General features: G+C 38.6%; 1 protein-coding gene across 2 annotated transcripts in view; it reads right to left on the reverse strand.

Annotated features, from left to right (window-relative positions):
- Positions 1-15809, reverse strand: part of bmp2k (BMP2 inducible kinase) — an 87497-nt gene that overhangs the window by 23290 nt on the left and 48398 nt on the right. For both annotated transcript variants that reach the window (XM_059988718.1, XM_059988719.1), the window contains exons 5-9: positions 15194-15315; positions 12643-12724; positions 10574-10706; positions 7837-7940; positions 5528-5607 (exon numbers count right to left, since the gene is read on the reverse strand). In XM_059988718.1, coding sequence (XP_059844701.1) covers positions 5528-5607; positions 7837-7940; positions 10574-10706; positions 12643-12724; positions 15194-15315 — 521 coding nt within the window. The remainder of the gene's footprint in view (positions 1-5527; positions 5608-7836; positions 7941-10573; positions 10707-12642; positions 12725-15193; positions 15316-15809) is intronic.

The raw sequence follows: 15809 nt of genomic DNA on the forward strand, positions 1-15809 counted from the left end.
TTTATTAGTTTATTCCTCAATCACTTTACTGTGTAAAAGGTTGTTTGCACTGATCGATAAACATGAAACAAGGAAGACACTAACAGTATGCCAGATATTTGAGAGTGTCAGGGGTAGAAGTGAGTGTCGTTGCTATTACTAAGGAGAAGCTGCTTGGGAAGCTGAAAGCTCTGAAAGGAAATAAGTCACCGGAACCAGAGAGAATACACTCCAGGGTACTGAAAGAAATAGCTGAAGAGATTGTGGAGGCAATAGTAATGATCTTTCAAATATCACTGGATTCTAGAATAGTTCAGAATCAGGTTTAATATCAAAAGCATAAGTCATGAAATTTATTGTTTTGCCGCACATAGTAATAAAAACTAAATCACAGTATGTATGTTTGTGTGTGTGTATATAAGTAGTGAAAAAGTGTGAAAAAATACTGAGGAAGAGTTCATGTTTTCATTCATATGGCTCCACTCATAAATATGATGGGTGGAAGAGGCCGTTTGTGAAAGGTTGAATGTGCATCTTCAGATTCCTGTACCTCCTCCCTGATGGTAACAACGAACACAAAGCACGTTTTGGGTGATGAGGGTCTTTAATGATGGATGCTGCCTTTTTAAGGGATAACCTTTTGAAGATGTCCTCAATGCTGGGGAGGCTCACTCCCATGATGGAGCTGGCCGAGTTTATAACTTTTTCAGCTTTTTTCAATCCTATGCAGTGCTCCTCCATACCAGACTCTGAAGCAACCAGTTTAAATGCTCTCCACTATACATTTGTAGAAACTTGTGTGTCTTTGGTGGACACACCAATTCTTCTTAAAACTCCTAATGGAATATAACTGTTGTCATGCCTTCTTTGTAATTGTATTAAGATATTGGGTCCACGATAGATCTTCCGAGATGCTGACACACAGAAACTTGAAACTACCTACCCTTCCCAATTCTGATCCCTCGACTTCCCCTTCCTGAAGTCCAAAATCAGTACCTTGGTCTTACTGATGTTGAGTGCAAGGTTGTTGGCATTTCGACACCACTCAAGCAAAGCTTCCTCATTCCTGTATGCCTCCTTGCCACCATCTGAAATTCTGCCTATAGCAGTTGTGTCACCAGCAAATTTAAAGATGGCATTTGAGCTGTGCCTGATTTGTGCAACAAGTCCTCTGACCTTGTTACGAATTCAGATAAAGTGCCCTTACACTCATTGTGCCTTTAAAATCCAGTCATTTTTGTCTCTTATGCACTTGACTTCACTGCACTCCACCCCTACTTTTCTTTTTCAACTTTTGCTTTTACTTTATCTTTAGCCACACTTTTACTTTATCCATACTTCTCCACTCTGTTGAACGCACCCCCCTGCTAAAGGTTCCCTAAAAGTTAACTTGCAGGTTGAGTCAGTGGCAAGGAAGGCAAATACAGGAGACCAAGAACATCAGAGGAAAGGATGTCACGCTGAGGCTTCCTAAGTCAGACCACACTTGGAGTATTATGAACAATTTTGGGCATTTTTATCTAATGAAAGAGGTGATTCACATAAAAATTCCAGGAATGAAAAGGATAACATAAAGTATTCAATGGAGCTTAGAAGAATGGGAGGGGGATGTCATTAAAACCTACATAAGTTTTAACAGCCTAGAGGATGTTTCCTACAGTTGATGAGTTTTGGGCTTAGCCTCAGACTAGAGGGATGTCCATTTTGAGCAGAGGTAAGGAGGAATTTCTTTAGCCAGACTATGGTGAATCTGTGGAATTCATTCCCTTGAACAGCTGTAGAGGCCAATTCATTGAATATAGTTAAAGCCAAGGTTTACTCGGCATTATTTTTGACTTACTAGGGCAAAAATTTCAGGAAGAAGGCAAGGCAATGGAGTTGAGAGGAGTAATAAATTACCCATGACTGAATGGTGGATCAGGCTTGATGGCCCTAATTCTGCTCCTGTCTTTTGGTCTTAAATGAACCAATAAACCTATTCAAATTATACTGATAATGAAGGAAATGGGTATTCAGTATGCATTGCACAATTTTATCAGAGTCACTACTATTCAATAATAGAATCAAAAGTTCACCCCATTTCTAAGTTTAAAGCCCCTATGAATTTATTTCTGCTGAAGCCAAGACACAAGACACTTGCTTGGGCATAGTTATAGATTTAATGCAACCAAACATCAATGATCATGTCATGAAGATCTGAAGAAAAAATTCTAACCAAATTTGGTTACAACAGGAGCAGAATTTGAAGGGAGGGCAAGTATAGCCCAGGACCTTAGGAACAAGAAATTAGAAAAGCAGAGGCAAACTACAGAAGATGTAGGAAACCTGAAATGAAACAGAAAATGGCACTTAGGTCAGGCACATTAATGGACAAATTTTAGCTCATTCTCTACAGATGCTCAGAATCAGATTTATTACTACTGATACTGGACATTAAATTTGCTGTTTTGCAGTAGCAGTACAGTTCAAAGACTTTAAAAAATCTGTAAGTTACGTAATTAAATAATGCATAAAAGTAATAGCGAGGTAGTTCTCATCCTGAAATTTGGAGCAAAAGAGGCTGTTCCTCAGACACTGATTGTGTTCATACTTCTTTACCACCTCCTCCTCAATGATAGTAACGAGGGCATGTGATGGATGTTGTGTTCTTGCAGAACTGCCTCTTGAAGATGCCCTCAATATTGGACAGAGTTGTGCCCATGAAGAAGAAGGCCAAGCCTACAATCCTCTGCAGCCTCTTGCAATTTTGTGCACTGATGGCTTGATATCAGGCTGTGAGGCAGTCAGAATGCTCTCTACTGTACATTCATAGAAATTTGTAGGAGTCTTTGTTGACATACAAATCTCCTTAAACTTCAAAATGAAGTAGAACTACTGACATGAGTTCTTCACGATTGCATCAATGTGTTAAGCCTAACATAGATCCTGAGATAAGCACGCCCAAAAACTTGAAGCTGCTCACCATTTGTATTGATAACCCCTCAATAAGGACTGGTGCATTCTTTAGACATCCCCTTCCTGAAGTCCGGAACCAGTTCCTTGGTCTTGCTGATGTTGAGTACAAGGTTGCTGTTGTGACACCACTCAAGCAGCCAATCTATCTCATCCCTGTAAGCCTTGTCATTATCATACTGTCTGGTTAGCTAAGTTTTTGTTTCCCATTACAAAACCAAACCTGTGTTGCCAAACTGCAGATTTCCATCAGTGCTTTAAATCTGCAGACCTGGATTGTACACAGTGATGAAAAAGCTCTTAAAGGCATTAAACGATCCCGTTTTCTCAACTGCAGCAATTGCAAAATAGTAATCAGTGTATTAGATGTTAAAAGTACTGCTTAGTGGCATTGCAGAAGTAATGTCAATGGGACAGTGAGTATTTTGTGGGGAGTGAAGGATTCCTTAGGAAATGATAATTTTTGACTTGTGTTCCCTGCATGCAGTATCACTACAGGAGCTTTTGAGGCAATTGGATTAAGTACATAAGGCTCCTGGAATGTAACAAGTTTTCAATGGAGAAGGTACCTAGATTTGGATTACTTATTAAAAATAGAAGAGAAGTTTAGAGCTCAGGGAAAAGAAAGACCCCAGTTTACAGAACTTCAGGGATGGTGAGATCATGCAAAGCTGCTGCTGAATTTCCATTCACCTATAACTATACCTGATTCTAGGATATTTATTCAACTCCTATTTCCTGAGGAGACTGAGGTCCTTTAACATCTGCTGGATGATGTTGAGGATGTTCTACGAGTCAGTGGTGGCCAGTGCTATCATGTTTGCTGTTGTGTGCTGGGGCAGCAGGCTGAGGGTAGCAGACACCAACAGAATTAACAAACTCATTCATAAGGTCAGTGATGTTGTGGGGGTGGAACCGGACACTCTGACGGTGGTGTCTGAAAAGAGGATGCTGTCCAAGTTGCATGCCATCTTGGACAATGTCTCCCATCCACTCCATAACGTACTGGTTAGGCACAGGGGTACATTCAGCCAGAGACTCATTCCACCGAGATGCAACACTGAGCGTCATAGGAAGTCATTCCTGCCTGTAGCCATCAAACTTTACAACTCTTCCCTCGGATTGTCAACCACCCTGAGCCAATGGGCTGGGTCTGGACTAATTTCCATTTGGCATTATTTACTTATTATTATTTAATTATTTTTGGTTTTATATTGTTATATTTCTACACTATTCTTGGTTGGTGCGACTGTAACGAAACCCAATTTCCCTCAGGATCAATAAAGTATGTCTGTCTGTCTGGATCTTTTCTTCCTGTCTTATTTCTGATTTACTTGTGATGAAGCTACATTACAGGATGTTGGCGCGTGGCCTAGTGGGCAAGGCATCAGACTAGTAACCTGAAGGTCACTGGTTCGAGCCTCAGCTGAGGCAGCATGTTTGTGTCCTTGAGCAAGGCCAAGGCACTTAAGAACACATTGCTCTGTAACGTCACCGGTGCCAAGCTGCATGGGTCCTAGTGCCCTTCCCTTGGACAACATCGGTGGCATGGAGAGGGGAAGGCCTGCAGCTTGGGCAACTGCTGGTCTCCCATACAACCCTGCCCAGGCCTGCGCCCTGGAAACTCCAGGCGCAGATCCATGGTCTCTCGAGACCGACGGATGCCACCATTCACAAGCAAACAAAATCTTTTCAAAAAATAACTAAATTATTTGTACAATGAAGTGTAATATGGTGCCCTTTCCAAATTTTTACTTCTTCATAGATACTCAAAATACTGCCCTAGTCCCAATCATTTTCAAGTGTCATAGAAAACCCCATTTAGTCGATGCCAAACTATTTCAACTGCCTACTCACATCAACCTTCTCAAACTTTGAAATTGTGCTTGCATGCATCACTTACACTGGCAGCTCATTCCATATTCTCATGACTCTCAGTGTGAAGGAAGTTTCTCATGTTCTTCGTAAACTTTTCACCTTTCACCCTTACCCATGACCTCTCGTTGTAGTCCCACCCCAATCTCGGTGGAAGAAGCCTGCTTGCACTTACCCTATCTATACCCCTCAATTTTGTACCTCTATTAAATCACCCATCAGTTTTCTACATTCCAAGGAATAAAGTCATAACTTATTCAATCCTCCATTTTAACTCAGTTCAAGTCCTACAACATCTGTATTCTTTCAACCTTATTTACATCTTCCCCCGAAGGTAAGTGACTAAAACCGCACACAATACTCCAAATTCGGCCTTCAACTTCAACATACACCCCATCTCCTGTACTCAATACTTTGAATTATGAAGGCCAATGTGCCAAAAGCTTTCCTTACACCCCTATTAACCTATGATGCCACTTTCAATGAATTATGGTACTGTATTGCCAGATTTGTTTGTTCTACCACACACCTCAACACCCTACAGTTCACCGTAGGGTAACCCACAGCTTTTAATTAGGTACACTACATTACTGTTGGACTAACAAAATAGGTTTAATATCAGAACATGACTACATCCTAAACGGCTGCATGTGGATCTAATTAAATTATAAATGAAATTAGTAACTATTTGTTGTTGGCAGATTTAATTTGGGATACCTACCTAGCTTTCGTTTGACTTTTCTTGGCAGCTGCTTCACTGGCAGTCATGGGTTCAGGGAATACTGTAGGAATTGAAGCATTCTACAGAATAGAATTACAACAAATTTAGTAACAAAGATTTTTCATTCAAAACAAACATTAAACAAAGCCCAATGTGGATTTCTGTAAGCTTTAAATGAATAAATATGTAATTATCAACAATGCACTAACATTCATAAGCAATGGAACAGGAAGTTGGAGGCAAAGCAAGGTATGGATAGCATCAGATATGTCTAATCAGATGTGATAAACTAATTTACTCAGGACCATACATCAGATCACAGACTTTCCACTATAACTATTAATAATTGCAATGAAGCTACAAGGTAGCCAAATTTGCTGTTGACACCAACAAGACAATAAATTCAAATAATAAATGCATAGGCCATTAGATCCAAGAGATCAGAGTGTTCCAAATAATGATAAGCTAGAAACTACAGAGCCATGTAAATGAACCACCTACTACTAGACAAGTACAAATGAGAGAATCTGAAAGGATATATAGAATATTATCCTTTATCTTAAGGGTATAGGAAAACGAATACACATTTTAATTCCCTGTTCCACTTCTACTGTGACCTTTGTGCTCAGCTTCCTACACTATTCCACTTCATAGCAAGCTCAAGGACCAATTCTATATCTTTCAAATGGCTTCTTGAACCCAATACTGAAATAAAAACAATCATGGTTCTACACCCACCCAATGTTTATTGTTACTTCTACTCTTGACTTGCATCATCGGTTTTGAATTTAACCACTTTTGCCTTCTATCCCATCACAGAAGCTCTTTTGTTCTTTTCCCCTCAACCACATCCCCACCCCCACAATCATTTCACTACACATCTAAACTGGCTCTTTTTTTTCTTCTGTCCTGAAGCACAAAGAAAAACAAATCGCTAAAATATTTAGTTTTTCTTTCCCTCTCCAGAGCCATTAATCGAGCTCTGGTACTAAAACTTTACACCCATGCATAAAATAAAAACACAGGCCACGTACTCTGTTATAGCCCTAAACCTGTATAATGATTTTTATATAAATAATGGAGTTAATAACAGGTTGAGAAAAAACACCTAGTGGGGAAATTCTACAACAGAGTAACAGTGGCTCTTCAGAAAAAGTGATGTTCATAAGCACTTGGAAAAGAGTCGAAAACTGAAAATCTGTTTTTCTCCCCACTGCTACAACACACAAAAAAAATTCAAAATACGACAGATTTTTAAATACATTGTCAAGGGATATAGTTTCAGGACAGCTAATTGAGAATCCAAGATCGGACACAGAGGATAAGTTTAAGTGATATCCTGTTCCCTCACCCTAAATAGCAGCTTGTTTAGTCTGATGAAAGGAAGATTCCTCTGAATCACTTTGACAACTGTTAAGAATATCAAGATGACCTTTTTAGGGCACCTTTGACATTTCTGTTTTCTGGCAAGCAAAATGTAGAAATTTCAGTGCAACCACAGGTTTGAAGGGGATTGTTAAACATAAATTTCTAACACTGCCAACAGATCAAAAACCCAGACGTCATAATTGCTACAGTGTGGGAGACATGAAGAAATAAATCCAAAATACAACTCTTTCTGGCCTTCAGGCTCACCTCGGAATCCGTGACAGACATTTTTAACTAACGTTCAATAATGAATTGTCCAATTATCATTAGCACCATAGTGTGCTTAGTTAATAAAGTTGCAACCAACTCGTTGACAATAGATAGAAATCCACTTGACAGCACAAAATAAAAATAGCAAACCTGCCTATTAGTTTACCACCCCTCTGATGATAATTGCATACGGACAAAATAGTTTTTAAAAAGTGCTTACTTCAACTTCCTGCCCAGTTCTTTGCAATATCTAAACTACAGCTTTGTTGCTGTACTAAAAATGTACAACAGTGATGGGGTGAAAGCTGATTTCAACATACCCTTCACAGCTTCCAGTAAACACAGTTGTGAAAGAACTGAATCCTACTTAGACCTATGTCTTGCACTCCAGCATTTCAAATAACTTTAACAGTATGAAGAATACAAAGTCATCTTAGACTTACTTCAGATTACATAATTGCACCAAAATCTGTATATAACTTCATTAACCATGTTATAGTTTTTAGTGAAGTTCATAATTGTTAAGTATTCAATGCAAACAAATTACCATTGGCACGGTGCAATTTCCAGGTACCACAACATTTCTCTCATTTTATTTCAAAAATATGAAGCAAGTCTTTACAATGAACTTTCTTAAGAGTAAATACAGCAAAAAGAAAACATACACTCACATTTATATTTGGCAGGGGACATGCTTTCCCAATCAATTTAAAAGCAAAATCTGAAACTTGGTAAATATCAGGTCTCTTGTCTGGGCATGGTTCGAGCATATAACCTTTTGAATAAAGAAAGTGTAAAGATACTAATAAAATGCATTGTACATTAAACATCTGAAACTGTCTTGTTTAAAAAATGGATACTAGGATTTCTTTTCAGTATCCACAATCCAATCATCAAATCTGCAGCAATGGACTTGAGATACAATATTGAAATTATACAAGGCAAACTGCAAAAATACTGCAGATTGTAAAATATACTTTTAAAGAACCTAACAGATAAAAACAATAAACTGGCCAGTTTCTTGCAACTGTTCTGAGAACTTCCAAGATGTTAAATATTAATCAAGACATTGGAATCAACTTAAATTGAAGATTATAGGCAACGATGATTACATACATACACTCCAGTTTATAACACTTCATTAGTACTTCAAAATTTAGATTTGCCACATTTAATCCAGTAAAACTGAGTATTGGCTCCTTATGCTTAACTAGTTTAGTTTTCTGTGGTTGAGAAGGTTAAACTGCTTTTGAGCTCTATGTACTCTAACTCACTTGGATCAAAAGGCAAATTTTCCTGATTCTGTTCACCTGCTGGAAATTACTTGAAATATTGAATACGATCCTTACCTACAAGTACCAAAATAGAATCTATAACATTTACCTGAAGGTGTACATTTTTATTTTATTTATGTCTGGTTATGGCATAAGAATGTCATTCTTCATCTCCCAGCTCCATTATTTGCCTGAAGTTCTCAAGCTCAAGAAAGCTAAGTTCTTTCCTAATATTTTCAGTCTATTACGAATATACGTCAGTAGGCAGGCTGGTGTTCTGCACCGTTACCTGCATTTAACCGATTTCCCTCTCCCACACGGCTGCTGGGGAAAGCTGTAGGGGTCTTGGGCAAGGTTTGGTTGCTGTGGTTTATGGCTTGGACTTATTTTTAAGAATACTCTGCAGTTCATGTTACATGTGTTTCTGATTTCTGGTTACTTTTTTTATTGCTGTTTTGCGCAATCTTGATCGGAGCAGTCAAAGGACACAGCACTAAATTGAACTGAATTGAACTAAACTGAATAATCCTAGACTGTTACAGGGACTCTACAGTTTGATGTTTAATATTCTGTGTGTTATTTGCTCATATTTTGCCATTTGTGTGATTTGGATTTTTTTGCATGTTGGGCATGTTGGAATAGGTTCCATGATGTTTCTTTCTTTCATGGCTGCTTGCAGGAAAATTAATCTCAGGGTTGCACACTGCATACATACTTCAATAATAAATGTATTTTGAATATGATCTGGAATATTTATAGGGAGCTTTTGGAAAGTAGCAATGTGTCAGGTGTTATTTTAACTTTTAAACAGAATATTTCCTTCCAAGATCTGGACGGCAATCTTTTGAAGAAAATTCCTTAAGCTGACTCCTAACAATCTCCCCACATGTCAAAACATAGGATTATAAAAACAAAATTAAAATCTAAATGTTAAGACACTTCTGGAAATAACGAATACGTACACAACGCTGGAAAAACTCAGCAGGTCAGGCAGCATCCGTAAGAAAAGAGTAGCCAACGTTTTGGGCCGAGACCCTTCATCAGGACTGGGGGGGGGAAGAGAGGGCCAAAGTCCAGTAATAGAGATTGGGGAGTGGGTAGGGCCTAGAGGCGCCAGGTGGAAAATCAATCAGAGGAAAGATAAAGGGGGGAGGGGGAGGGGATAAGCATGAAAGAACTGTAGAGATAAAGAATCAGAGAATTGAAAGGGGAGAGACACAGAGAGAGACCTGGGATAGGGGGAAGGAATTACCAGAAATTGGAGAATTCAATGTTCATACCACCAGGCTGGAGGCTACCCAGATGGTAGATGAGGTGTTGCTCCTCCAACCTGAGTTTGGTCTCATCATGGCAGTAGAGGAGGCCATGTATGGGCATATCTAAATGGGAATGAGAGGCAGAGTTGAAGTGGGTGGCAACTGGGAGGTCCTGTCTAGTATGACGGAAGGAGCATAGGTGCTTGACAAAGCGGTCCCCCAACCTGCGTCAGGTCTCGCCGATGTAGAGGAGGCCGCACCGGGAGCACTGGATGCAATAGACAACTCTAGCAGACTTGCAGGTGAAGTGTTGCCTCACCTGGAAGGACTGTCTGGGGCCCAGAATGGTGGTAAGGGGGGAGGTGTGGAGACAGGTGTAGCATTTGCACTGCAAGCAATACCTCATCTACCGTCTTGGTAGCCTCCAGTCTGGTGTTATGAACACTGAATTCTCCAATTTCTGTTAAATCCCTCCCCCTTCCCCTATCCCAGGTCCCTCTCTGCCTCTCTCTCCTTTCAACTTTCTGCTTCTTTATCTCTACATTTCTTTCAAGCTTATCCCCTCCCCCTCCCCCCTTTATCTTTCCTCTGATTGGTTTTCCACCTGGCGCCTCAAGGCCCTACCCCCTCCCCTATCTCTATTACTGGGCTTCGGTCCTCTTTCCCCCTCCCACCACTCCTGATGAAGGGTCTCAGCCTGAAATGTTGGCTACTCTTTTCTCACAGATGCTGCCTGACCTGCTGAGTTCTTCCAGCGTTGTATACGTATTCTTTGATCCACAGCATCTGCAGTTGTATTTCTGGAAATAACACCAGCTACAACATTTTCACTGAAAATTAGGAATAAAAAAGCACTGATTTTGAATCACTGTACATACGTATTAAACTGTGCAATTTCTGAGAGTACTTAGAGGTGTCTGGCACTGTAAAATTCCCATCACAGATTGCAACCTGACTTTCTCCAAAGGGTAGAGTGAAGAAACAAAGTTTGTAGAGTAAGCATCCAAGTGCCTTAATAGAGAAAATGTTACATCATTATTTTTAAAACCAGCATATTCGACAGTGAACAAACTTGTATATTAAAATAGAATTCATCATTAACAGTTAAAATATTCAAATGCCACAAGTAATAATAAAAATAAAAAAAAATAAAAGCCACTAAGATTAGTTAGCAATGCATGTCTGCGAGGAAAAAAACATTTTACATTGCAATGACCAACTACAACAACCTAAGTGTTTGAATATCTCTTATTTGTTAATTTGATTGCACATTTGATAAAATTTATAACTGCCCAATAGAAACAATGCTATCAAGGCATAGTTCTGAACAACCTTGAATGGTGGGAAGTTTAACTGTGCTGAACTTAGACTAATGAAAGACCCAAATCCAGAAAGCTCGATTGGTCAGGCTTTCAGTCTTATCTCACAGGTTATTTACAGGAATAGGCGTTACTGACTGCATATTAACTAATGACTGAATATTCAACATATGCTTCAATCCCTAGGAAGAGAAACAATGACTAAAAAAACAGGCAGAATGGTGTCTCAGTTTCCTGGCTATTATTTGGAGGACTGTACTGAATGCTTCCCTCAAATTGATTTATCTGTTGAAGATAATGACAGTAGCCTTTCCACTTTGCCATCCAATTGGTAAAGCTACCAGAGGAATACCCAAATAAAATGGTGAAAGATGTGAGATTTTCTATGGACAAAGATGACCAGTGAAAGGAGAGCTGTTTACATTCATTTTCACAAGGCAGTCAACAAGGTCTCTTATGGTAAGCTCATCCAGAAGATCAAGCTGCATGTCCATAGAAAACTCAGTTTAGTAACTGATGGGTCTTATTCAGACTCGAGGTTCATGACTAATAATGTCCGCTGGAATCTGTATTGGAACAGCTGTTATTATACAGATACACATGACTTGGATAAAAACATGGATGGGTGGGTGGATTAGTAAATTTGCATAATACAGAAGGATTTGTGGCAATGTGAATAATGTAGAAGAATGCGAAAGGTGATGGTGAAATAAGGATCAGCTGCAGATGTGGGCCAAAAAAATGGCAGATGTTGTTTAATCTGAGCAAGGCGAGGTGCTGCACTTTTGGAGATCAAATGACAAGAGAAAGTACACCATTAACGAGAAGATTCTTAACATCACTGATGAACAGGAATCTAAGTTTTCAAGCCCACAGCTTCTCGAGTATAGCTGCACAGAGTGATTGGGGATGGGGGTTAAGGGCAGGAAGTAGCATGTATGGCTTTATTAGTTAAATCAATGAGTTTAAGAGCAAGAAAGTTATATTACAACTTTATAACACTCTGGAGTATTATAATTCTACCCAATTCTGCCCACTGCATAAAAGGAACAATGTGGAGGCTATGGAGAGGGTGTGAAGAAATTCACTAGGATGCTGCCTGCATTAGAGAGTAAGTGCTATAAATAGCAAATTGGCCTTTCTTCCCTGGAGCAACAAAGTCAGGAGGAGGAAAATCTGATACAAGCATAAAAAAATATAAAAGGCAGAGATAGACAGCCGATATCTTTCCCTCAGGTTCAAACGTCTAACACGAGGGAGCATAATTTAAGCTGAGAGAAGTTTAAAGATGTGCAGAGCATGTTTTTAATTTTACACAGTGGTGAGTGCATGGAATGCATGATCAGGGGTGGTGGTGATAGGATACAGGGACATGAATATGCAGAGAATGAAGGGATATTGATCACATGCAGGCGTAAGAGATGAGTTGTCACTAGCATTATTCATTTCTTTGCTGTATTTGTTCTATGCTCATTGTAGAAAATTTCAGAATGACAAAATATGGTGCCACTGGAGGGCGACAGTTATCTATATAAACACCCATGCAATTTTACACACAATAGTTGAAGTCCCCTCCCAGACAGTGGTATTGCACACAATACTCCAGCAGATTCCATGTTTTTGCTCACCCATATATCAGCCTTTGTTGTGATTGCATTCCCACCATAAAGATTAATCATTTCAGGAGCTCTATAAGATAACGTTGTATATCTAAAAAATAAATTACAAATATTTACTTTTGTGAAATCCTGTTCCTTTGCACTTCCAATATAGCAGTTCACACTTGCATTCACATTGGCACGCTGAACAAATGGCATCAGCAAAAACCAAACTATATGTAGTTTAATTAAAATAAACCGCAAAACTAGTAAATTTTTCACAAAATAAATTAAGTATGAGAAATTAAGGATTATGAATCATGGATTATTGCTTTTAAAACAAAATGTTATTTTTAAATCCTATACTTAATAAAACTTGCTAGAAACTAAAAAGACAGTTCAAAAATTGAATACAGTTGGCCTTCCTTAACCGCGAGTTCCGCATCCACAAACTCAACCAACCGCGGATCAGGAAAACCCGGAAGTGCTCTTCCAGCGTTGTTCGAGCATGTACAGACTTTTTTTTTCTTGTCATTATTCCCTAAACAATGCAGTATAACAACTATTTTACATAGCATTTACATTGTATTAGGTATTATAAGTAATCTAGAGATGATTTAAAGTATACGGGAGGATGTGCGTGGGTTATCGTGGATCAGGATCGAAAAAATTGGAAGTTCTCTTACTAAGTAAGTCAGAATAGGTACATCCAGTATTAATCAGCGTCAATTAGTCAAACATTTGTAGTATATAGTATAAATTTTACATTTCTATGCATATAAACCATTTAAGAACGTGTGTTTCAGTGCTGGCTTGGGAACAGAAGTTCCCGAGTTCAATCAAGTGTCAGACCGCTATTGAGCGCGCTCTCCATCCGTGCCAGGTTGATGTGGAGGATCAAAAACCCAAAACCCAATAATTAAACCAATGCGTTACTTAGTAATAATTGTAGCTTTCATCCGGGCAGGGCCTTTCTCACTTTATCCTTTAAAATTGTTCCGATCGTTGATTGACATAGCTTTTACAATGACCAATGGCATTTCACCTCTTTCCAATCGGTTTATTATTTCCACTTTATTTTCAATCGTGATCGTGATTATTTTTGTGAACAGAAACACTGCGGATTCAGAGCTCCACCACCGGGTCCTAATGTTCACCGCACTAAGACAGGTAAAATAAGGTCTGGGATTCCGCTGGGTCCTAAGGTCCACTGCATTAAGCTAGGCTGAATAAGGGACTTGAGCATCCACTTTTTTTGGTATCTGCGAGGGGTCCCGGAACCAATCCCTTGCGGATAAGGAGGGCCAACTGTACATCATTTTAAAATCTTGCTAAATCTATTCAAAAGTGGCACCTGTTTCACAAAGTTTTATTTTTCCTATACCCAAATATGTTATGCTGCAGATTATCATAGCTTAAAAACTAAAATGTGAAATAGAGAACTCATTTTTCCTAATCTATCAAGAAAAAGTCAAACTGAATGGTCTTCTGCTCTCTCCATCCAATCAACTGATGGCTTGATGACCAGTTTCCAGTGTCCTGCAAACTATTTTTCAGACTTTGATATATTATGACCAACATAATTCAGGTACCAAAGGAAATAAAATGCATACATTTTCAACCCATGCAAGGTATTTCCAGCAGTGTTAATGCACCAAACATAATGTTTCTATGTGCAGCAATAATGCATTTGCATATGACACCAATCATCATGCTGTAAACAAGACCAAGTATGTATAGCTGTATGCTTTGGAAACTACTGTAATTAATTTCTACCCATACCCTCAACTATCATTAATTTCGGACAGCAAAATCGCATATCTGCACAGGTCAGACTTCAACATTAATAAAGTTAATTCCTGACACACAATCAAGCCAAAATACAATGTCAAGAGCCATCATATCCAAAACTATAAATTTGTTAATAGCATAACGGTAATTGTTATGGAAAGGGTCTAAGCTTTGGAAAGTATGTAAAGGTTTATGCACAAAAGAAAAATTATTAAAAATAAGAAACGTAGAAGCCAGTTAACAAGAGGAAAAAAGCCAAATTGTACTAGATCCTGCCCACTTATTCAGACTCACCATCTCTCCTCATACTAGATGTGAATACACACATAACCTTGCTTGGCCCTCCATTCCTGGAAATATCTGACATGATGCAGTGGGGTCTCAGAGGCAAGCCCACCACATCCAAAGACTTACAGAAGCAATATCTGGAAGTAAAGTTTGGTTGCAAAGCTGTCAGGGAATTTAATAGCTATTAATTATCTCTGACCAGATATTTAAAAACTATTAGAACTGCCACGCATTACTATCAGATTATTAGAAAAATTCACTTAGAAATTGTAAGTATTAAATAAAATTCATTACTTTTAATCATTTACCTTATTGCCATCTGATCAATTCTGACACAGGTAATTCTGATGCTGGCTAATGTCATTCAACAAATCTGAAGCTAACAGCTGATTGGCACAAATCCATAAGATTTTAAGTGTGACAGCAACATGAAATGCCATGGCAGCCTTCAGAATGGTCTGAAATCCAGAAGTTTTAAAGGACTTAATGAAACAGAACTTACTTTTTGATTTCATCCTCTACGGAACTGACACCATGTACTTGAGGATTGAGGATTTTATGAGTTGCACTTCCAAAATCACACAGGACAAAATTTCCATCATTATTTAGCAAAATATTTTCAACCTGCAAAAAAAAAAGTGCAAGTTACTAAACTAAAACTATCAGTAAGCAGAATACAGAAAGACAGTAAGTCAACTCATTCTTTATAGGTTGGCCTTTTTCATTATAAATTTTCCCCAAATTAACAGGCTTTGTACGAGTCACTTAGACAATTATGAGAACTGTATTTGTTGTCAAGCATGTTACACAATGAGACCAACTTCATGCTTAACCACATTACACACTGATCAAAAGCAAAAAGTATACAAAAATAATAAATTATAAACACAAGGACAGATAAGCAGTATATGGCTTACTTCTATTAAAAAATGCTCAGTTATCACCACTTCCTTCATTTCATATTTACAATGCTTCCAGATACAAAAGACTGCCAAGCTACACAATACAAGTGGAAGGGTAAATAATAATATCATGACTCTGCAACAAGATATAATAGATTGAGAGAGTGGGTAAAAACTGGGCAAATAGCATTGTGTGTGAAAAAGCTAGGTTGTGCG

The sequence above is a fragment of the Hypanus sabinus genome, chromosome 14 (assembly GCF_030144855.1).
Source record: "Hypanus sabinus isolate sHypSab1 chromosome 14, sHypSab1.hap1, whole genome shotgun sequence".
Classification (NCBI taxonomy): Eukaryota; Metazoa; Chordata; class Chondrichthyes; order Myliobatiformes; family Dasyatidae; genus Hypanus; species Hypanus sabinus.